Below are 24,737 nucleotides of genomic sequence, written 5' to 3'. Positions count from 1 at the left end.
TTAGGGTATTATCCCATCTTCGAAAAACAAACAAAAAAATTAAAACAAACCAACTGTTTTTTTCGGCCCTGTTAGAGGTTTGAACAAATAGGAAATATGCAGCAGTTTGAAAAGAATGCTTGAAGTATACATTAGGAGTTATAAACAAAACTAATGGACAGAGAAATAGCATGACAAGACTTTGTGGAGACTCCACAACGTGGATTTTTCGTCTCTTCATCATGGTTTGGTCTTGTTTAAGAAAAGCATATAGAGGGACTTCCCTGGTGGCACAGTGGTTGAGAATCCGCCTGCCAGTGCAGGGGACAAGGGTTCGATCCCTGGTCTGGGAAGATCCCACATACTGCGGAGCAACTAATCCCATGCGCCACGACTACTGAGCCTGCGCTCTAGAGCCCGTGCGCCACAACTACTGAGCCTGCGCGCCTAGAGCCCGTGCTCCGCAACAAGAGAAGCCACGGCAATGAGAAGCCTGTGCACCGCAACGAAGAGTAGCCCCCGCTCGCCGCAATTAGAGAAAGCCCGTGTGCAGCAGTGAAGACTCAACGCAGCCAAAAATAAATAAATAAATTTATTTAAAAAAAAAAAAAAAAAAAAGAAAGAAAAGCATATAGTGTCTGCACAGCCAGAATCCATCTCCCACAAAACTGATCACTTATCACATATCAAGGCTGCTGCATGCCTTCTGCTGTGGCCCAAAGCTCCACTTGGCTCCTAAGCAGATATAACCCCCTGGGGCTTCAACTAAGCCTGCCAGCAAGTCAGACAGTGTCTCTGGTTTCTCCTGCCCGTGAGGCTACTTACCTTTAGAAAACTAATTTCTACTGCAACAAATGCTTTCGTTTGAGATCAAGGATTTTATTTATGACTTTAACCCTTTGCCCCCAGACAGCATCAGAAGACTACAATAGAAGAAAAACAAGAAGAATCGTGTTTCTTCTTGGTTTACTATTGTTTTTCACCTCACAGGCCTGCACAGAGATGGGCCCTCTGTTTCTCAGAGTCGAAGACTCCTCTTTCCCCACTTGACAGATACTCACACTCTCATCAACTAGTTCTATAGAGAAAAGCTTCCCTTCCCCTCGGGAATTGCTCCAGGTACGGATCTGACTTTTGTTGGTAACACGAGCACAAATAGTCCACCTAAAAACCAAATAGATTATATTAGTGTTTGGAGTCTTACTTGGGAAAGATCTGAAAGGTTCCCTATCATCTTCTTATAGTCTTTCTTATCTTATGCATATTCCATTTTTCAGTGTAAGCTGTATTTTAATCCAGCTAATTAAAACCCCACGATGACATCCAGGTTTGACAGTTTGTAGAATAAGCAAATAGTAAAACACACAAGGTGATTTAACACTGACTCATTCTCCTGTCAAATAAGTAAATTTATGAACGCTCTCCCTTCTCCAAAAAGCATCACCAAGGCAACACTATCCCCTTAATGAAAGGTTCTAAGCTAGAAAATGCAGTAATACCAGCAATTATATTTTGCCACTATTTTCAATCATGGGAGCTGATATAACTGAAGTCAAACTTCTGTCTCGTTTCCAAGACACACTGAATATAAATACAGGGGTATGGAACGCGGTGTTGGTTCAGGCACCAAAAGAAAACACCCTCAAGCACTATGACCTCAGACAGAGGCCACTAAAAAAGGAGGCACAAGGTCTGACATCCAGTCCTAGTGCCCATCCTGAATATAGGTGCTGGGCACATTAGCTACCTTACTCATAATTTCACAGGGGAACAGATCTTCCCTATATTGCAAAGAATTGAAGAACAAACAAAAACATATCTGAAAGAATTCTGAAATGAGTACTCACTAATTTTCCGCAGCTAAAATTAATTTTGAATGGAAAGAAGTCATATAAAAGAAATATCTGTTCAGGTTATATTACTATGGTTAATACAAACAGCACAGATTCTTTTAGCCAACTAAATCAGAGTAATAATTTTTAGACTAAAAGTCACCTATTTATATGATAAGATGAAATACCTTCTGAATTAGAAAATTTATTCTTACTCATAGGACTACCAACTGATTCTTGAAACATTAAATCTTTTAAATTTCAAATTCTTTTAAAACGAATGAAATTCCATAGGCTATGGATGATTGCTCTTTTTGCCATTCTTTTATTGAGAGTTAAAGGTTGCCACAATTTGTTATCTCCTCCCCCTCTAGAGAAAAAAAAAAGGAGGAAACCTATTTTATGTGTGGTAATCCTGAAGTTCACATACAAGTAACTCAAGAGCCCATAACCTCTTATATTCTTTTCTAAGTCCCTTCTGAACTTATTCCATGAAATAACTCACTTGGACTGGTAAGGGGTGAGGCTGGCAATGGGTACCACTTTGGCCTGTGTTCCCCCGGAGGTGTTCCCTAGGCTGGTACCTCCAGGTTTTCCAAATGTCTTTGAGGCACCAAAAATCTTAGATACAGTGGTACCTTTAAAAACAAACACAAAGAAGGACAATCATTATTTTATTTAAATTTTATAGTAAGCTTTGCAAGAACTCTCAATTACTAGTGACATCATACAAGATGAGAGACAAAGTTTTTCCTTTTAAATAATCAAGAGATCTGGACATCAAACAGAGACTGAAATAGGAGGCTAGAGGCAGATCTAGGATGAAGGCTGGGCACACAGATGTTCACGACTGTATCTGCTGACTTACGCCCTGAGGTCAAGATAATAATGGTAATGAATCCAGACACTGCTATTTCGGAGGTCAACCCTCTTAAACTTCTCCCGTGTATCAACAGGCAGGATAATGGGTCAGAGAAAGAAAATCAACCTTCTTGACTGGTAAAACTGATGACAAGTCACTAGTTGCATAAGAGAAAAAGCAAAAGGAAATGCTAGGAATTAAGGGACACAGTGGGTGAACCATCTGAGGTGAAGGATACCTATCACAAATATATCGCCTCAAAACATCCCCAGAAAACTCCCAGTTCTCAACTGGTCTTACAGGCACGGAAAGTCTAGAATGAAGTGTACGGGATTGGGGTTAGTTGGGAGCAAAGGGCAAGAATCAGTTTTCGGTTCAAGACAAGTAGGTGGCTGGCTTTCGGGACCCCTTCTTGACTCCTTTATCCAAGCCTAAGAAGCTGTCTTGCACTTGGGAAGGATACGTAATTACGTAAAGCCTGTAAGCAGATGAAATCTTTTACATGCATGCTGTTTCTATAAAGCTTCAACCTCCAAATTCAGAAAAGATAATTTCGTCCAATGATTTCATATATTCTATATCAAAACATTTCTTCAGAATGGCATCTGGCTAGAAATGTAAATCTTCCATTACTTGGCATTTATTTATTGAGTTTCCACAGCCCGTATTGCACTATTCTAGGCATTTGTAGCACTTAGTAAAAAATATACATACATGGTCCCAGATCTTCAAATTTTCTCTTCTAACTGGGGAGTCAAGAAACGACTACACACACAACAGTAACAATTACCTCAAGGTGACACAAGGAAGTACACATACTCTGCAGAATATCTATGTGTGTCTATACATACCTAGTATACAATACACAATTACACAAAACACACACACATCCAGTTCTCACGCTGGCAGGCAGCCTCCCCTCATACACTTCCAGTCCGTTTTCTTTCAGCACCCAGTTATGTGTTATGGGAATGTTAACTGATTTTTTAAAATCAATCTCAATATAAGCCAAAGATAGACAACTGGAAAGATAAATCTGTAGGGGTGGGGGGTGGGAAGAAGAATAACATACTATTTGTATTTTAGCCTAATAAGGAAGTGACTATTAGGGTATTTACCATTTTAGATTATCTATTCTACCACCCCCCTTCAACAGTACATAATTTGAGAGTTCTGTATAAATAGATCCACTTAGAAAGGGAGATGGATAGAAGATAGCTAGCTCTTGCAAGGTAGATAAAAACATCAAAGACTAATGGGGAAAAAGACTTATGTCCTGCAAGTTTCACAGAAACATCAGTGACGTCTTAACCCTGCTTTTCTTAGAATCTTAGCACTGAGAAACAGAAACTAATAGTTGAGGGGAGGGGAATAGGTGGTGTATGTGAAGCTGGGACAGAAAAAAGAAACTCTAAAAATAAATTCCAACCAAACTCTACAAATCATAATTTTCAATGGTGACATCCCACATGAGGCGGTTCCTAAAGCAAAGGCCAGAAAGTAAACAAGATGAGTCCATTACAGCCTCTCAGGACCTGCTCCAGAGAAAGTTAAAAAGAAGAAACTATTTCTCATCCGTGAGACAGAGAAGCAGGACCTATGACCAACATAAATGATACTGTCTTCAAGCTAAGATAAATACCCACAAGAGCCCCAGATGGGAAACCTGGAGACAGACAAGCCAAATTTAATAAGCGGATCCTAAAGAGTTAAAAGGCGAGAATTTAAAAGGTATGTAATTCACAAAGTCAAGACGGTGTAAGTGAGAAACTACCAGATAAACTGTTAACAAAGAACAGTGTATCATTCTGATTTTTTTTAAAAAAAGCATATTATGTATCTTTAAAAGACAGTCTTTAATCATTTTTTCAATCACACACTTTACAATAATTCCAAGAAGAACTGGAATTATTCTTTGCAAGAAGCAACTGTCAGGAATAGCATTTTGAAAACTCCCTTTAGTCTCAGATTAAATTTCAAACCATCATTCGAAAGCCTGCCACACACAATCAGCACGCATCCTCACGTGGCAGCCTCACCCACTCCCGAGCTCCCATTCTGTTGCTGGGGCCTGCTGGCTGGCGGACTTGCTGCTGAGACTGGAGGAGGAACTACTGGCTGTTGTCCGTGCCCTAGTGATCAAAAGAGAAAGACCATTTTAGTGCAAGTAATTTGGGTTAAGAGACTTAAACTTAAGTAGAAGAAATACTCTGAGGAAGTGTAAATTTGTGATTTTGTCAAAGACTCTTGTGGGTTGGAATTCACGCTGGGGCACTCAACTGCATGCAGCGAATGTGCTAGGGGTTCACACTTATGTTTTCATTACCTAAAAGGCTGGCTCCATTTACCTTTCACCTGCTTATAATTGATAGCTTTTAGTTTTAATGAGGTTCTCCCCTAAAGCCTTGCCCATTTCTCCCGCGTGAACCTGAAGTAAAGTCACTGAGCTGAATCTGTGACATTACCACTATTTCCATAGCAACAAATCGATGTTATCAACAGAACTGTGTTCACGGCAGGATCTATCAGAAGAAAAAGCTGGGTGGTAACAAAAACCTAAAAGCAGTTCAATTGTCTCTGAAGTGCTCCTGCTTCAAAGGGAAAGAAGACATTCAGAAAGGATTCTACCCTTTCCCTCCCAAACAAAGCAACCTTATTTTGCAACTGACAGTTGGTGGAAAATAAGAGTTGAAAGCGCCTTCGGTACTGTGAAGGCTAGTGAACTGTCACAGCAGGAGAGATGAGGATGGAGTTCAGAAGCAGCTGTGGCGGGGAGACAGTAAGATTAAAAGGAAAAGGAGGGGAAACGAACATGTCTCTCAAGCAGAAAATAAGAAATGCCACACCATCAGAGTATTTATTTGCCCCTCACCCCTTCTGCAAATGTTTATGAAACTGAAGAATGTTAAAATTGCAAAAATACACTTACTTTAAAAAAATAATAGATTTATGGAATTTGATGTTGCCTTTGTGATTGGCACTAAAAGTAGAAGTCAACCCAATCTGGGCTGCTCACTAAGAGTGCTTGCAGCACACAAGTGCAGCTCAAAACATATCCTAGAGAGCCCTAAGAACAGACATGGTGAGCACCCCTGGAAAAGCTCCCTGCCTGCCGCCTTGCCTCTGCTTCTTCCACCACTGAGTTTATTCCTGCTGGGTTTTCCAAGGCCCTAACTCACATGGGCACACTGCACACTGATTTCCTTTCCTCCTGCCAAAGGTACTCTTAACTGGTACAACTAAATGAGAGTTAACAGTGCCATTAGAGTAAAATTAATTTAGCATCAAATTAAAAGGGTTAAACAGAACTGTTTATTTAGTTCTTCCTATAGAGAGAAAAATTGAGAGGCCTCATTTACAGGGAAAAAAGAGCCAAGATTATTGACAATGAATTTTTGTGTTTACGTTTTAGCTTTTCCATTACCTCTGAATTTATAGAGTGTCATATGAGATTGCTTGGGAGGACTGTTCTCCTTTGACAATGTGTCTTATGAAGGAACATTCTGAAATTCTACAGTGAACCTTTTTTTAAATCAGTAGGGAAAAGATGAATTGCTCAGTAAACAGTATTGGGGCCAAGTGGTTGGAAAAAAATTAATCTGTAATTTTTTTTTTTTTTTTTGGTTGCATTGGGTCTTCATTGCTGCACGCAGGCTTTCTCTAGTTGCGGCGAGCGGGGGCTACTCTTTGTTGCAGTGCGCGGGCTTCTCATTGCGGTGGCTTCTCTTGTTGTGGAGCACGGGCTCTCTAGGCGCATGGGCTTCAGTAGCTGCAGCACAGGGGCTCAGCAGTTGAGGCACGCAGGCCCTAGAGGGCATGGGCTTCAGTAGTTGCGGTACGTGGGCCCAGTAGTTGTGGCTCGCAGGCTCAGCAGTTGTGGCGCACGGGCTTAGCTGCTCCACGGCATGTGGGATCTTCCCCAACCAGGGGTCGAACCCGTGTCCCCTGCATTGGCAGGCGGATTCTTAACCACTGTGCCACCAGGAAACTCCCTTAATCTGTATTTTTACCTGCTTCATGAAATTTTATTCAAATGAACCAAAAGATTTAAACATTCAGAGATGGAACCATGAAGATACACAAATCCCTGCCATACTCCACCCTAGTTCCTCCCCCTCCCACTGTCTCAAACACATCTACACTCTCAAGTCCCTTCCTCCTCACCACGCCTGCTTCTCCAAGTATCTTGCTGAACAGGACATGGTCACAGGATCTTGCTGATCTCTTACATTCATTTCCATCAAAATGTAACTAACCTTTATGAGGTATCTATAGTAGAACGGTGGTTACCAGGGACGGGTGGGAGTGGGGAGTGACTGTTTAATGGGTGCAGAGTTTCAGTTTGGGGTGATGAAAGAGCTCTGGAGGTGGATGGTGGTGGCGGTTGCATGACAATGACTGTACTGAACGTCACTGAACGATACAACACAAAAAATGACTAAGATGTAAATTTTATGTTATGTGTATTTTACCACAATTTTTTAAAATGTAACTTATCTATTTACCTATTGCAAGATCAAGATTTTTAAACATTTTAATATATGGATTAAAATTAATGCTATAATTTCTTTTTAGTAGTACATAATATAGTGGTATAGTTTTATAATCATTGGATTCTTAGAGTCAATGAAAATAGTATATTTAACAAGACTCCAATTAGGCCCTGTAATAGACATGTTCATAATAGCTACAATTTTTTTTTTTTTTTTTTTTTTTTTTTTTTTTTTTTTTTTTAATTTTACTTATTTATTTATGGCTGTGTTGGGTCTTCGTCTCTGTGCGAGGGCTTTCCCCAGTTGCGGCAAGCGGGGACCACCCTTCATCGCGGTGCGCGGGCCTCTCATTATCGCGGCCCCTCCTGCTGCGGGGCACAGGCTCCAGACGCGCAGGCTCAGCAATTGTGGCTCACGGGCCCAGTCGCTCCGCGGCACGCGGGATCCTCCCAGACCAGGGCTCGAACCCGTGTCCCCTGCATTGGCAGGCGGACTCCCAACCACTGCGCCACCAGGGAAGCCCTACAATTTTTTGAATGCTTACTATGTACCAGGTACAAGGTTAAGTGCATTATTCCGTTTACTCTTTAGCTGTCTCTATAAAATATATATAGATAGTATTATTGTACTCATTTAACAGATGAGAAAAGTGGGTTTAAGAGGTCAAGGAACTTGCCCAGAGTCACACAGGAAGAGACAGAACCTAGTCTTGAACCCAGGTTTGTCTGACTAGATCTATTCAACTTCACCACCATCTAGTTAATTTTTAATCCTAAGCAACCAATTCTGGAAGCCAGAACTCTAATTATATAAAACATAACTAATAACCACAATATCTGGTAGTTAGGAAAAGCTACTAATCCATTTATTAGAGCAATCCTTAATTCCTGCTTTGGACCACATTTGTAAATCTGGCACAAGACACAAGAGACATTCCCAAGCCAAATGGATGGCAAGAATGTTAGTGCATTCTAAATAGCAACAACTGCCCTTCAATTTAATGCACTACAATACAACCAATGACCATAAGATGTAAAAGAAATCAGTACACAACTAAATAATAATCTCCCTAAAAATTAAAATTATACCCCAAAGCAGTAATACAGATATTCAACTTCTGATAATCTTCAGTTTTATGTCACCTGCAAACCAAATCATTCCAATAAGGTGGATCAAGGTCATAATTCTTAGACCTTTTTGCTGTATGCTAGCTTCCTATCACCGGCTCTGACCCAGGAGGGATATAGGATATTTAAAAGCAGACTCTAGCTCCTCAAGTTACTTGCACTCACACCTATCATTTTTATTATCATTATAATAGTAAATGAGCCACCAGCTGAGAAAAATCAGCCAACAGACAACAGAGTATACAGAGTAACAAAAAACTCAATTTCTACCAACAATTACTTTCTTAACAACCACCACAAAGAATTTAAGGAAGAGTCAATAATCCATTTCCAAGGCATTTATCCATTGATCCAATAATTACAATTTCTTATTGGCAGAAAATGGACAGAGTCAGGCTGAAAAAAATTCCAGCTAGTATCCTTCAATAATGAGTGATACTAATAACTAAGCAACAAGCTAAGAAATTTAAGTCTAAGTATAATACTGTGGTTAGAAATAGTGTAGGTTCATAGAACTAATATACACACTGATTAAAAACTATATAATGGTAAATATGGGAGATTTAAAGCCATCCAACCCAATATTGTATGAAAAATGAACTATGTTTGAAATTTTACTTCTCACATTTTGAAAATTCTCTAAGTATCTTTACTTAATGTGGTACTAGTACCATGAGACAATTTCAATGCACATTTTGCAATTCCTCTGCCTATTTCTGGGCTGGGTCTAGTGAGTTAGGTCATCTGATACGTCACAGGTCTGGGTTAGGTGCTAGGAGGATACAAATCTAACTTTAGTTCTCTATCTACTAATAACAGTCTCCTTGCTTCCCAATAGACAATTAGAAACCACTTCTGTCAAATACACCCATAAGGTAGTAGTCACTATAACAAAACTATTTTCATGATGGCCCAAGTAACAATGTGTTACTGATCCAGTTACAATGAAATTCAATAGCAAATACTCTTTAACAGCAAAATTTCATCTCATCCCTCTGCACTTTAACAGACCCTGAAGAAAGGGAAGAGCCAGAGGAACTGGGTATTGAGACAAAGGAGTGTTTTCCACAGTTGTATAGTTCAGACCTCAAGTGGTAATCATCTTTTAACCCTTTCATCTCCATCTTTACCTCAAATACTTTTGCCCCTGAAAGGCAAAATGTCCAAAGCAACCATTCAATTAAATACAACATAAAAAATGTAAGAAATCTGGCGAAAGGTGATAAGTTGGGCATAATCATCTCTCCCTCACCCCTAAGGCATCCAAAGATTTCATAGAGATTCTAAGTATCACTTTGTCTTGACTCTCCTTCCTAAAAGCTGAGAATAAGATAACCAATGTGCTCATTTTAACAAAATTTTACTACTGCAAAACAATTGTGATGTTCCAATTTAATATTTTAGAATTTTACCTGAATAGGCTCCAGCTTTCCCTTTCCAATTTAAAGCACCAAATTATTATGTTTGGTGTAGGTAAAAATTAAATCTAGAACATTCCATTTCTGGAAGAAGCATGGTGATGACCTAGTCCAAAACCTTCCTACTTCTTCTAAAAATCATAGAGAGCAACAAGAAGAATGAATACCCGTCCCATAAACAAACATCCCACATACAGACTGCATCTTTAGTGAAACTAGGGGAAAAAGACAAATTGCAAATTATGTGAAAGTGAAGCCCAAAACACCACAAATCAAGACATCACAACTGTAAGAGAGAAGCAGCATGGATGATTTAAATACAAACAATGAAACCGCACAAGTACTAGAATAAAACATGGGTGAATACCTTTATAACTCAGTGAGGAAGACCTTTCTAACTATGGCTCAAAACCCCAAAGTCATTAAAAAAAAAAAAAAGAACTGGAAAATTCAACTTCATAAAAACAAAAGTAAACTGCTGCATAGCAAAAAAAAAACACCATAAGCAAAGTCAGAAAGACGTTGTAATTCATATCAGAGACAAAGGACTAATTCCTCTATTTTTTTTAAAAGAACTCTCTTAAAAATTGAGAAGAAAAAGATACACAACCCAAAAGAAAAATGGACAACACAACAGTTCACAGAGAATAAAAAGCCCTTAAACATTTAAAAGGATACTAACCTTGCTCAGAATACAAATTAAACACTACATTGAGATGTGAGTTTTCATCTATCAGATTGGTAAAAAAAATCAAAAGATTAACAACATATTCTGTTGGCATAGCCGTGAAGAAACCAGTATTTTCACATACTGCTGGAATGCAAAATGATACTATCCTATGGAGGGAACCCAAGCATATCTACCCACCACAAAGGCATTTATCCATTGATCCAACAATCTCACCTCTGGCAATCAAACCCCCTCTGACCATGTACCTGCATATGTATAAAGTTATCTGCTGCAGCACTGTTTTAATAGCCAGAGTATGGAAACACCCAAGTGCCCATCAATAAAGGGCTGCTTAAACTATGGAATAGTCACACAACAGAATACTCTATACTGTTAAAAATAAATAAATAAAAATAAGGAAGATCTCTAAGTATATGTATGAAAATATCTCTAGGCCGAAATTTTAAAAAAACACAACAGGATAAAAAAAAGAGACAAGATAGTGTACATAGTATCCTGCCTTTGGTGTAAGCAAAGTGGATTATGAATGAAAATATATAATTTATGTATTTGGTTATATTTTCATTAAGAAACACCTGAAGGGGGAATTCCCTGGTGGTCCAGTGGTTAGGACTCCAGGCTTCCACTGTAGGGGGCCTGGGTTCAATCCCTGGCCGGGGAACTAAGATCCTGCAGCTGCATGGCATGGCCACAAAACAAACAAACAAACAAAACAAAAAACCACCTGAAGGGACTTCCCTGGTGGCACAGTGGTTAAGAATCCACCTGCCAATTCAGGGGACATGGGTTCGAGCCCTGGTCTGGGAAGATCCCATATGCCATGGAGCAACTAAGTCCATGCGCCACAACTACTGAGCCTGCGCTCTAGAGCCCACAAGCCACAACTACTGAGCCCGTGTGTCACAACTACTGAAGCCTGCGTGCCTAGAGCTTGTGCTCCACAACAAGAGAAGCCACTGCAATGAGAAGCCCACGCACCGCAACAAAGAGTAGCCCCTGCTCGCCGCAACTAGAGAAAGCCCGCGCGCAGCAACGAAGACCCAACACAGACAAAAATAAATAAATTTTTTAAAAAAACGATAAAAGATGTGGTCTATATATACAATGGAAAGCAAAAGCTTCATTCTTTGAAAAGGTCCATAAAATTGATAAACCCCTAGTCAGACTTATCAGGAAAAAAAAGAGACACAAATCATCAATATCAGGTCTAAAAGAGGTGACATCACCACAGTTTCTACAGACACTGAAAGGATAATAAGGGACTATATTTATTTTATCCAATCTGATAGTTTCTGCCTTTTAATTGGAACATTTATTCTATTTACTTTGATATAGGCCAATAAATTCAACAACTTAAATAACATGGTCAAATTTCTTGCAACACACAATCAATGTGAATGACTATGTATCTGTTACAGAAACTGCATTTGTAGTTTAAAGCCGTTCCATAAAAAAATATATATGTATCAGGGCCAGATGCTTTCACTGGTAAACTCTACGAAATATTTAAGAAAGAATTAATACCAATTCCACATAAACTTTTGCATAAAATTTAAGAGGGGACACTTTCTAACTCATTCTCTGAGGCCAGGATTACTATGATACCAAAATTAGACAAGGTATGACAAAATTACAGACCAATACCCCTCATAATATAGATGTAAAAATTCTAAACAAAATCACATCACATCAAGTGGATTTGCTTGATTTAGCAAATCAAATCCAACAATACATAAAAAGTAGAAAGAGATCATGACATAAGACGTACCCCAGAAATCATAGATTGGTTTAGCATTCAAAAATTAATTAATATAATTAACCAATGAAAAAAGAAAAGCGATATGATCATCAACAGACACAGAAAAAAAATTGGCAAAATTCACCTTTTATTCCTGATAAAAACCCTCAGCAACCGAGGAATAGAAGTAAACTTCCTCATAGTGATAAAAAGAATCTATGAAAAACCTACAGCTAACATAATACTTAAAGGTGATAATACTTAAAGGAACAAGATGTAATAGTTAAAGGAACAATACAAAAATGACCAGTAAGGGTTAATATTTTTTCTTATGTATTGGCCATTTGTTTTCCTTCTACTGTGAAGTGTTTCTTCTCATCCAATGCCTGCTTTCCTACTGGAGAATTTTTCCTTGAAAAAAATAATATCAATAATAATAATAATAAATACAAAAAAATTTTCCCTTGTAAAAAATTTAGTAAATATTAAAGATTAACACTTTGTCAGACTTATCTTTTGTAACTATTTTATCCTAGTTTGTTTGCACACCTTTCTAACATGCAAAATTTAAAATTTTAATGTAATCAAATATTCACTGTGAATTATTCCAATCCATTTATAGAGCCCCATTCTATTTCTTTAAAATATTTATTTTATTTTTATTTATTTATTTTGGCTGTGCCAGGTTTTAGTTGCGGCATGCAGGATCTTCACTGTGGCATGTGGACTCCTTAGTTGCGGCATGCATGTGAGATCTAGTTCCCTGACCAGGGATCAAACCTGGGCCCCCTGCATTGGGAGTGCAGAGTCTTACCGGCTGGACCACCAGTGAAGCCCCCCATTCTCCTTATTTATTTATTTTTTTAAATTTATTTTTGGCTGCGTGGGTCTTCATTGTTGCGTGCAGGCTTCTCATTGCAGGGGCTTCTCTTGTTGCGGAGCACGGGCTCTAGGCGCGTGGGCTTCAGTAGTTGTGGCTCATGGGCTCTAGAGTGCAGGCTCAGTAGTTGTGGAGCACGGGCTTAGTTGCTCCACGGCATGTGGGATGTTGCCAGACCAGGGATCGAACCTGTGTCCCCTGCATTGGCAGGTGGATTCTTAACCACTGCACCACCAGGGAGGTCCCTATTTTTTTTTTTTTTTAATTTTTATTTATTATTTATCTATTCATGGCTGTGTTGGGTCTTCGTTACTGTGCAAGGGCTTTCTCTAGTTGCGGCAAGCGGGGGCCACTCTTCATCGCGGTGCGCGGGCCTCTCACTATCGCGGTCTCTCTTGTTGCGGAGCACAGGCTCCAGACGCGCAGGCTCAGCAATTGTGGCTCACGGGCCCAGCCGCTCCGCGGCATGTGGGATCTTCCCAGACCAGGGCTCGAACCCGCGTCCCCTGCATTGGCAGGCAGATTCTCAATCACTGCGCCACCAGGGAAGCCCCTTTATTATTTTTAATGGTTTCATTTTTTAACTTTTTAAACAAATCTGGAATTTATCTTGGTGAACAATGAGGCTCTACTTTTTTTTTTTGGCCATGCCGCACGGTTTGTGGGATCCTAGTTCCCAGACCAGAGATTGAACCCGGGCCCTCAGCAGTGAGCACACGGAGTCCTAACCACTGGACCACCAGGGAATTCCCTCTCATTTCATGTTTATTTGACTTGATGGAGGGGCAGACAAGCCTTCTCGAGTCAGTGATTCGATGATTCTTTTGACTTTTTTTCTAAACTATTATTGTCTCTCTTGTTTAAAGTAATTAACTTTTTCTGATTTCATTGGGCTTTCCTATATATTTTCACAAGAAAATAAAAGTTATTATCAAGAGATAATCACTGTTGAAAGGATTCTGGAAAGACAGCAGAGTAGGAAGCACCAGGAATCTCTCTCTCAACCTAGACTACAACTGCACTGGCAGAATTCGTCTGTTATAACTACTTTGAATTCAGAAGTCTATAGAAGGCTTGCAACTTCAGGGGAAGGCTTGGTTGGTGAATTTCCACCAATACCAGCCCTTAGCACAGTAACAGCTACCCATTCCCCACCCCTCAGCCATGTGGCACACAGCAGTGGGCCTGTCCCTGTAGCAGCCTGCACACAGTTTCTGGAACTGAGGTGGGCAGAAAGGACCCTGTCCTCCATATATTGGCGATCTGTGCTGTGAATGCTGCTTCTGATCACAGAGGTGCAAAGAGACAGTGACCATTGCTGTTGCTTCCTCCAGTGTTGCAAGCCCTGAGCCCTCTGCTGAAGTGCTTTCCAGGGATTTAAGGGGCTGGCACCCTTTCTTCCCACTTCATTTTTCTCTTCTTCCCCTTTTGGGAGACCAACATTACAGACTAAGATACTCAAAATAACTGCTAGAGGGGCTGGAGCAGCCCCTCGAACTAATCACCAATGATTCAATCAATCATGCCCAAGTAAGGAAGCCTCCATAAAAACCCCAAAGGGCAGGATTTGGGGAGCCTCTGTTGGTGAACACATGAAGGTCCGAGGTAGATGGCACACCGAGGGCATGGAAGCTCTGCACCCCTTTCCCCATACCTCGCCTTATGCCTGCCCTTCTACCTCACTGTTCCTGAGTTATAGCCTTTGTAATAAACCGGTAATCTCGTAAGTAAATTGTTTCTCTGAGTTCTGTGAGCCACTCTAGCAAATCACTCTAATTGAACCTGAGGAGGGAGTTGTAGGAAGCTACAATTTATAGCCAGTTGGTCAGAAGCATAGATAACAACCTGGACTTACTTTTTTTTTAATATTTTTAGTTTTATTTATTTATTTTTAGCTGCGTTGGGTCTTCGTTGCTGCACACGGGCTTTCTCTAGCCACGGCGCGCAGGGGCTACTCTTCGTTGCGGTGCGCGGGCTTCTCATTGCGGTGTCTTCTCTTGTTGTGGAGCACGGGCTCTAGAGACACAGGCTTCAGTAGTTGCGGAGCGTGGGCTCAGTAGTTGTGGCTTGCAGGCTCTAGAGCACAGGCTCAGCAGTTGTGGCGCACAGGCTTAGTTGCGCCGCGGCATGTGGGATCTTCCCGGACCAGGGCTCGAACCCGTGTCCCCTGCAATGGCAGGCGGATTCTTAACTACTGCGCCACCAGGGAAGTCCCAGCCTGGACTCTGGACTGAAGGGGAGAGGGGGTGAGGGGTGGAGGCAGTCCAGTGGAACTGAGCCCTTGCCCTGTGAAATCTGAGGCTAACTCCAGGTAGCTAGTGTCAGAACTAAATTGAATTGTAGGAGACCCAGCTGGTGTCCACAGAGAACTGGAGAATTGCTTATCAGGGGGAAGAAAAAAACCCCATACATCTGGTCACAGAAGAGCCAGAAGTATGTATGACTGTTGTGTGTAGAGAAAAACAGAGAGGTTTTCCTTTACAGAGTCCTACCATCATTTCTTCAGTACTGAAAAAAAAAAAAATGAAAGAATAACCTGGGTTGCTAGACTCCCAAATCACTAGTTTTAGTAAGAGTAACAAATCAAACTATATCAAAAGGAAGAATTCCAAATCTATGAAGAGGTATTCAATTGAGTGCTACAACCTATAAAAAACATTTTACCTTCATTATAGGGCACTGGATTGCCAATCTTTAATCCAACTTCTTCAGCTGATTTCAAAACTTCTAACTCCATCAAAATAATCACTCTCCTACAAAGGCAAAGAAATAGAAACATGTTAGAAAAAATAAATTCAGAAGCCTTTCAAACGACAAGCTACTTAAAAAGCTTCCCCCAATAATCACTGTGATAAAACTATTTCCCTTTGTCAATTGTTTTTCATTACTGAATAACTTGAGAAACATATGATATCAATTCCTACATAAATATTTCCCTAATCTTTCATTGTATCATTATCAAGGGCTTTTATGATTGCAGGGTTTTCATTTCCCAGCTAGTTCCTTAATTAAAATGCAGTGTCCTTACTACATACTGTATCTTCAAGGAGCAAATGACATGATAAGAATTTAGATTACTAAACCCAAGAATATGTGGCACAAGAGATGATCTGTTTTCAGAAACATATACTTAGCTGAACAATTACCTTTTCCCAGTGAAAACCGTGACTATAGATATTTTTTAATTGTGATTACTATTAACTAAGAACTTCCAATTCTTTGTCCATCTTTAATTCTGATTAAAACCTTTCAATAACTTCTCAAGGACCTTCGGCCAAAAGTTAAAAACCTTTTCACACAGCCTACGAGGCTCTGTAAGGTCTGGCCTCGCACTAACCTCTCCAGCTCACCTCGCGCCGTTTCCCCGTGGTGCTCTGCTCTCCACCATCTGTTTCCTTCCAGCTCTTGGTGTACATTCCGCTCTCTCCTGCCACAAGGCCTCTGTACACGCCGCTTTCTGATTGTGATGGTCTCTCATTCTGCCTCATCTAATATTCAGACGCTTCCTTAATCTTTGGTTTAGATCAGTTTTCTGTTATAATCCTTTCTACAGCCATCATTTCTTTCCTTCAGGTCACTTCTCTCAGGTTTAATTAATATATATTGACATATAATTATTAATATTTGGGTTAATTATGTTCATTATTTGATTATTTACTCACATATGATATATTTTAGTTGTGTATTCATTATTTATTATCTATTTCTCTTACTAAACTGCACTTTCAGTAATGGCAGGTATCCTTCAGTGTTTACTGTAGCAACTGGTCCACAGTAGTTGCTCAATACGTGCTTGAACAAGAATGTCACAATCACGTTCATATTTTAAAGAGGACTGCAATATGAAGGAGTCTGAGGGGAACACAACTGGAGGCAGAGGGAACAACAGAAGGAAGAACTGACGAGGCCTGAATTAGCATAGTTGAGATGGACATTAAATATAGTAGATGGGAAACTCAATTCCCTGGTAGTCCAGCGGTTAGGACTCCGTGCTCCCACTGGAGGGAGGACAGGTTTGATTCCTGGTCGGGGAACTAAGATCCTGCATGCCACACAGCGCAGCCAAAAGGAAAAAAAAAAAAGAGTAGATGGTCTGGAGCAATTATTTAAGCAATAATAAGCCCAACCTCATTGTGATGGATTCTTTAAATGGTCTGACTGCTGTATTTTGGATTTTCACATGCAATTGATCAGTTTGTGCTACCTTTATCAAGTTTTCATATCAAGGTTATATTACTTCAATAAAATAAGCTTGAAACTATCTGTTTCTGAATATTACATACAGATTCACTATAAAAACTCTCTGATAGATATTTAGTGGTATTTTAACTACCTTCCAAAAGTATCCAAATTTTGGATAACATAGAAAAATGGAAGACTTATTATCATTTAGCATTACCCTAATACCAAAACCTAAGAAAAAACACACGAAAAAAACCCACTAATTTTATTTTGTAATATACATACATCCTAACTAAAATATCAGCAAGATGAATCCAGCAACACATCAAAAGAATACACCAATATCAACTCACAGAAAACACAGATGACAAGGACACATTACAACTTTATAAAGATATAATCAGCAAAATCCAGACTGTGGGAAACGGTGCATGAGGATAAAGTACAAATGACCTGGTTTCTTCAACAAATAAACACTAAGGGAGGAAAAAAGATATGGAGGAGGAACTAGATTCATAGAGACTTAAAAGAACTATCAACCTACTGCAGTGTGAACTTCACTTTGGATCCTGATACAGACAAATTAATTACACACACACATGAATAGTTGGAAACTGAACAGTGACAGAGTATTTGATATTTTAGGTGTAAAAATGGAATTTTTAAAAAAGAATTACTACCTTTTAAAGATATATACTAAAATATTTGTGGAGGAAAAAATATGCCCGAGATTTGCTTCAAAATTATAGAGGAGGGTAGATGTGGAAGGTATTTAGATAAAACAAGATTGGATATCAAGTGATAATCTGAAGACAGATAACAGGATATATAGGGATTCACATACCATATTCTTGAATGGACTTAGTATCAAATACTATGTAAATTTACTGCAGTTCTTTGTATTCCGACAGGACTTTTGTTTTTTTTTTTTGATACTTGAAAGAATAAACATGGAAGAAGAATAATAAATATGGAAGAATAAATATAGAAAAACTACCAGGTGGGCTTCCCTGGTGGTGCAGTGGTTAAGAATCTGCCTGCCAATGCAGGGGACACACGTTCGAGCCCTGGTGTGGGAAGATCCCACATGCCGCGGAGCAACTAAGCCCGTACACCACAACTACTGAGCCTGCGTTCTGGAACCCACGAGCCACTACTGAGCCCGCATGCTGCAACTACCGTGCGCCTAGAGCCCGTGCTCCACAACAAGAGAAACCACCGCAATGAGAAACCTGAGCACCACAACTAAGAGTAGTCTCCACTCGCCACAACTAGAGAAAGCCTGCGCACAGCAACAAAGACCCAACACAGCCAAAAATAAATAAACTAAAAAAAGAAAAAAAAAAAAGAAAGAAAAACTACGAAGAAAATTTGGGGGGAGAAAAAGTAAAGGAAGACATCATCTGTAAGTTACTAAAATATTCTACAGATGATACTTTACCTGGAAACACTATGGCAGATGTAATTATCTGTGTTGATGAAGATGTGGAGAAACTGGAACCCTCATACATTGCTAGAGGGAACGTAAATTACTGTAGCCACTCTGGAAAATAATCTGGCAGTTCCTCAAAAATTTAATCATAAAGTTACCATTTGACACACAATTCTACTCCTAGATATATATAAAATAAATGGAAACATGTCCACACAAAAACTTGTACGCAAACGTCTACAGCATTATTCACAATAGCGAAAAGGTGGAAACAACCCTAACGTCCAAACGACTAGATAAACAAAATGTGACATATCTATACAATGGAATACTATTTGGCCATAAAAAGGAATGACGTACTGACATGTGGTACAACATGGATGAACCTTGAAAATATCATGCTTAGTAAAAGAGGTCAGCCACAAGGGACCACATATTATATGACTTCATTTATAAGAAACGTCCAGAATAAGCAAATCCTATAGAGACAGAAAGTAGATTAGTGGTTGTCTAGGGCTGGGAGGATAGGGAGTTTGGGGGTGATATCTAAAGGGTGCAGGGTTTATTTGGAGGGCAATAAAATATTCTAAAATTAATTGTGGTAATGGCTGCACCACTCTGAATATAGTAAAAACTATTTTACACTTTAAATAGATGAACTGTACGGTATATGAATTATATCTCAAGAAGATGTCACCAAAAAAAAAAAAAAAGAAAGAAAAAACAAACTCTGGCACTGACAACGGGACTAGACAAACAGATCAAAGGAAAAGATGGCAAACAGAACAGAGTCAGATAAATGGAATACTAGTCTCTCTTTATCTGTTTTTGTCACCAACCATCAACTCTCCACACAGCTATGAAAATAATCTCTTGGAAACTAAAAAACTTAAATCAGACTGTACCAATACTCCCCTGCTCGAAAGCCTACAGCTTCCCATCACACTTAGAATAAAATAAACTCCTTACCTTAAGTCTTCCATGATATGGACTATCCATTTGGGAAAAATTAAGCTAAATTCCTCCTTCATACCCTATATAAAAGGGTATATAAGGTATCAACTATACTTCAATAAAAAACAAAAATCAAAACCTTAAATAACTTAAAATAATCCCACTGCTTTTAAAACTAAAAAACAAAACAAAACCTCAGATGAACCAAAATCTACTTTAAAAAATCCACAGAATGTCTGAAGAACTAAGAAGTATTTTTAAATAACCCAGTCAGGAAGCTTCCTAAGCAAAATACAAAATTCAGAAGCCATAAAGAAAAAAATGGACAAAACTGACTAAATTTTTTAAAAATTCTTTAATTCCACAACACAAGACACCATAAACAGTCTATAAAGGTAGACTACAAGGTCTAATAAAGAATTAGCTAACAAAGAATTAATTGATATCCCTGATTTACAAAGCACATCCTCCACATCTCCCTGAACACACACACGCAAAAGACAAAGTATATCATCAAAAGCTATTCAGAGAAAAAGTACAAAGCGTAAGTATATGAAAAGACACTTGACCTCACTAACGGGAATTTATTATTTTATATATCTATTGTTTTCCTTTTATAATACAGAAATTTAAGTTAAAATAATGATGACTGGCAATTATTTTTTAAAAATCAGTAATATCTGCTATGTTGACAAGGTTAAGGGGAAACAAGTATTTTTTCCCCCTAAAAACAGGTTTATTGAACACATACCATAAAATTTATCCTTTAAAAGTATAATTCAGTGGTTTTTAGTATATTTACAGAGTTGTGCAAGCATCACCACTACCTAACTTCAGAACATTTCTACCACCCCGAAAAAGAAACCCTGTGCTCCATGGCAGTCACTCTCCATTCCCCCACCACTGGAAACCACGAATCTAATTTCTGTCTGTGTATTTGCCTATTCAGAAACAGGTACTCTTACACAAGGCTCCTGAGTATGTTAATTGGTATACTTTCTACAACAGACGTCCTTTGATCCCCACAACTCCTAAGAAATAACAGCATGAGCATGTAAAGATAAATGTACAAGGATGACTGCTAAAGCACTGTTGGGAATAAACCTAAGTGACCATCAAACCTAACTGACCGTCAAGGTAAGGAATAAACCTGGTCGTACACACACAGGTTCTCAGCAGAGGCAGGTAGGAACACACGGCATGCAGCCATGCTGAGGCGGTGAAATAAGGCAAAGCCCACGGGAGTGGAACTCCACCCCAGACTGGAGTGAATGGAGCTCGAGGTTTAGTACTCAACCACAGCAAAGCTCTCCACCCTCCCCTATACCATGCCCTAGAGGAGAGAAAAGTGGCTAGAAAGCACCACTCAAGCACTCCAAGGTAGCCTGGAGTGGAAGATAACAGGTCCCAAGTGGGAAGGTTGGCAAGGGGATGTACCTAGCCTAGACTATGTCAGAGCAAATGAAGTCTGGACAGAACTGTCCACATGAAGCATGAACAAGATAAAAAGAAATGACATAGCAACAATGTAACACACAACAGTGTATAAAAATAAAAGGAACAGAAGAGGCAGAGACAATTAACAATCCCATCTAGAGGAAAGCATAAGCCAAGAAAGGGAATACTTCCCAAGTGTGGTGTGCAAAATAAGACTAAGAGTTCAATAAAAGTCAAAAGATGAGATGAAACAAGAGACTGAGAAGAAAAGGGAGCTTGAAAAGGAAAAAACAGAACAAAAGCAGTATCATTATACTTCTCATACTTAAACTATAAACATCAAGGAACAGAACAGAGAAAGCTAAAAACTGAACTATAATATATAATATGTTGGAAAATCTTAAATGAATCCAATGCATGCATTAGAAAAAAGACTAGAGCAAACTGAAGACATACATGGAGAACAAAGTTATCCTGGAACTCAAATGAAACAGAAACATAAGTAAAAACTGGAACTCAAATGAAACGAAAAGATCATTAAGGAATAACTGAACAATCTCAACAAAAAGACAGATCTAACTCCTAACTGCAGACTGAAAGGGCACCATGCACCAGGGGGGAAAAAAAAAAAAAAAAGGAACCACTGACATTTGAGACATAGCCTGGTTAAGTTACTGAACTTGAAACATAAAGAATTCTTCCATCTAATCCACAGAATCCATTCAAGTTTCATAAATTGTCTTAATGATATGCTTAATAGCAATAGGATCCAGTTCAGGATCACTTGTTATATTTAATTATATCTCTTTAGACTCCCTGAATCTGGAAGGATTCTTTTACTTTCATGCTTGAAATTTGAAAATCAGTTATTTTATAGAATGCCCCTCAATTTACCTGAGGCTTCCTCATGATTAGATACAGATTATGCACCTTTGGCAAGAATATAATAGTACTGATGCTATGTTCTTCTCACTGCATCCTACCAGGTAATACATGACTTCTGTTTGTCCCATTACTGGTAATGTTAACGCCAATCATTGGAATAAGGTGCTGTCTGCCAGCTTTCTCCACTATAAGTTGCTTCTTTTCCTTTTACAATTAATAATTATGCTCTGGAGAGGTACTTTTACCCTATAAATAACTTGTTCCTCCATCAAATTTTTACCACTTGTTTCAGCATTTGTGGTAGGCTAAATGACCACCCCCAACCAAAAGATATTCAAGTCCTAATCCCTGGAACCTATGAATGTTACCTTATATGGCAAAAAGGGACTTTGCAGATGTGATTAAACTAAGGATTGAAGTGGCAATTTTATCCCAGATTATCCGATGGGCCTTAAAAGCAACCACATATCCTTCTAAGAAGGAGGCAGAGGCAGACCTGGCATAGACAGAAGAAGAGATAATGTGACCATAGAGGGAGAGATTGGAGTGATGCAGCCGTAAGCCAAGGAATGCTAGCAACCACCAGAAACTGGAAAAGGCAAGGAATGGATTCTCCCAGAGCTCCCAGAAGGAGCCGGGCCCTGCCGACACCATGATCTCAGTCCGGTGAAACTGACTTCAACTTCTAACTTCCAGGGAAAATAATTTCTGTTGTTCTAAACCACCAAATTTGCAGTAATTTGTTACGGCAGCCACAGGAAGCTTACATAGCACCTATTAATGTTTCCTGCCTGAATTAATACTACGACGGTTGCCAAATGGTGATTTTCTAATTCCATCAATCCATTTACATTTTTACATGGCATTCTATTGTAAGAAAAAGCTTTCTGTTCCCTACCCCCCGTATTCATTTATTCAGTATGGACTTACGAATTCTTATTTTATTCAGTAGGTTGCAGTCTGTTACTATTTATTTATTTACTTACTTACTTACTTTCAATTAATTAATCATTTATTTATTTATTTGGCTGCACCGGGTCTTAGTTGTGGCAGGCGGGATCTTCGTTGCCGCGTGCCTGATCTTCGTTCCGGCATGAGGATCTTTTAGTTGCAGCATGCGGCATCTAGTTCCCTGACCAGGGATCGAACCCAGGCCCCCTGCACTGGGAGTGCAAAGTCTTAACCAGTGGACCACTGGGGAGTCCCTATTTTTATTTCGACTTTTAAATTGCCCTAGATTTGGCAAATATGACTCTGCTAGCCAACAAAAAACGTCATATTCCAGCAGTGGTTAATCAGGTGTGAATAACAGTTCTGTTCACCACTGTATCTCTAGCATGTAGCATCTTGTAGGTATTTAGCATACTCTGTTGGCTGAAGAAAGCGTTTACTATGAAAGATTCAAGACTGCAAAAAGGGCAGTGTTACATAATTAATTATATCTTCTTTTGCCCTAATAAGTGATCCCATTTCATTAAAAGATACTTAAAAAGAGAATCCTAAAATCAGTGCTGCTGAAGAGATTAGAAATAAGAGTTCTGCATTCGGCTTTAATTTCCTGCTGTGAAACTTCCAGTTCGGTTCCATATTTTTCTCCTTTTGGTGCCACATTTTAGTTGCCTGAGTTCAGAACTCAATAGTTGTAAGTTCTTAGCTGAAAGCTTTTCGACTTCTAATTGAATTTTGGCATCCAATCAACTTCTCTGTTCAAAAATTAGTCCCATTATACAACACAATAGAACAGAAGAAAAGATACCACATACCTTCCATCTCTCAGAGTGTTCACAATAAATCGGTTAATCTGGCAAATACAGTTGCTAGACAATCGTTCTTCCTCAACAAGAGGGTTCAACTGTGTTGCCAACATGAAAGCTGAAAAGCACAGAGATTACTTCAGTCTCTAAAACATTTCAGTCATGACAATCTAAAAGCCGATCATACCTGTACCAGCAAAGAAAAACAATGCCTTAAATATTAAAACTACTCAGACTCTGCATAGTGAAAAACAGTATTAATTTGATGTGCATTAAACAGCTGCTGCTACTCTGAAATTAAGTATTTCTTAAAGTGCCCCAAATCATCTTTTCCATCATTCAGGTTTCATGACAAAGACTAAAAAATCTTTTCTAGGTCCTTCACCTTGTGACTAGAGATAATAAGTATATACTCTGCAAATTCTCTTTCTCCCTGTAAAGCTTCCAACACAGAAATAAAACCCCAAAAAGACAAGTATAGGACAGCTAACCAATCATATTCACTAAATGTCAATATCATCCTAAGGGAAATTAATCAAAGAAAGCACAGAGCACCAGTTAGACAAAATTAATTAAGCCAAGTGGCAGCTTTCCACTCGACCCAGTCTATTGTTAGAATGCTCTCTGCCAGCTGCAATTCTGTCTTTACGAAGGCAGAGCCAAGCCAATGTAGACTTCTGGAATGCTCCAATTACTGCAATCAAAGTGTTGGGTGCACTTTTATTACTTAAATACAAATTCCTAGATTTATACATCATACGTACAAGACAGAGTATTCAACCCATCACTCATAAGCAGTCGATAACGGGGTGGACTATTCCCTGTAGCAATGGGACGGATGTTCTAGGAGAGAAAACATGATTCATTAGCCAGGTTGTCTGCTCAGTCCCCAGGGATCAGTAAACTTAAGTGGCAGGAGAGTGCGTTCGCCATAGTTCAACACAATTGAACTGCTTGCCCATTCTCTTGACACCTAAATCCAAGTAAAAGAAAACTGGATTTGATGATTCTCCCACCAACCTCTCTCTACTAACATTAAACACAACATAAACGAGAATAAAATAGGTTGCCAA

General features: G+C 39.2%; 1 protein-coding gene across 2 annotated transcripts in view; it reads right to left on the bottom strand.

Moving 5' to 3' along the window:
* Positions 1–24,737, bottom strand: part of RPA1 (replication protein A1) — a 52,485-nt gene that overhangs the window by 13,319 nt on the left and 14,429 nt on the right. The window contains exons 3-8 of one of the 2 annotated variants that reach the window (XM_082370674.1): positions 24,429–24,507; positions 23,674–23,782; positions 15,685–15,773; positions 4,713–4,805; positions 2,317–2,449; positions 1,041–1,143 (exon numbers count right to left, since the gene is read on the bottom strand). In XM_082370674.1, coding sequence (XP_082226800.1) covers positions 1,041–1,143; positions 2,317–2,449; positions 4,713–4,805; positions 15,685–15,773; positions 23,674–23,782; positions 24,429–24,507 — 606 coding nt within the window. Of the gene's footprint in view, positions 1–1,040; positions 1,144–2,316; positions 2,450–4,712; positions 4,806–15,684; positions 15,774–16,370; positions 16,504–23,673; positions 23,783–24,428; positions 24,508–24,737 lie in introns of those variants that run through there. The other variant, XM_082370675.1, reaches the window with a different exon arrangement.

This window comes from Balaenoptera borealis (assembly GCF_965194805.1).
Source record: "Balaenoptera borealis genome assembly, chromosome: 20".
NCBI lineage: Eukaryota > Metazoa > Chordata > Mammalia > Artiodactyla > Balaenopteridae > Balaenoptera > Balaenoptera borealis.
Note: the sequence above shows the minus strand (reverse complement) of the source record. Positions and strands in the feature narration are given on the sequence as shown.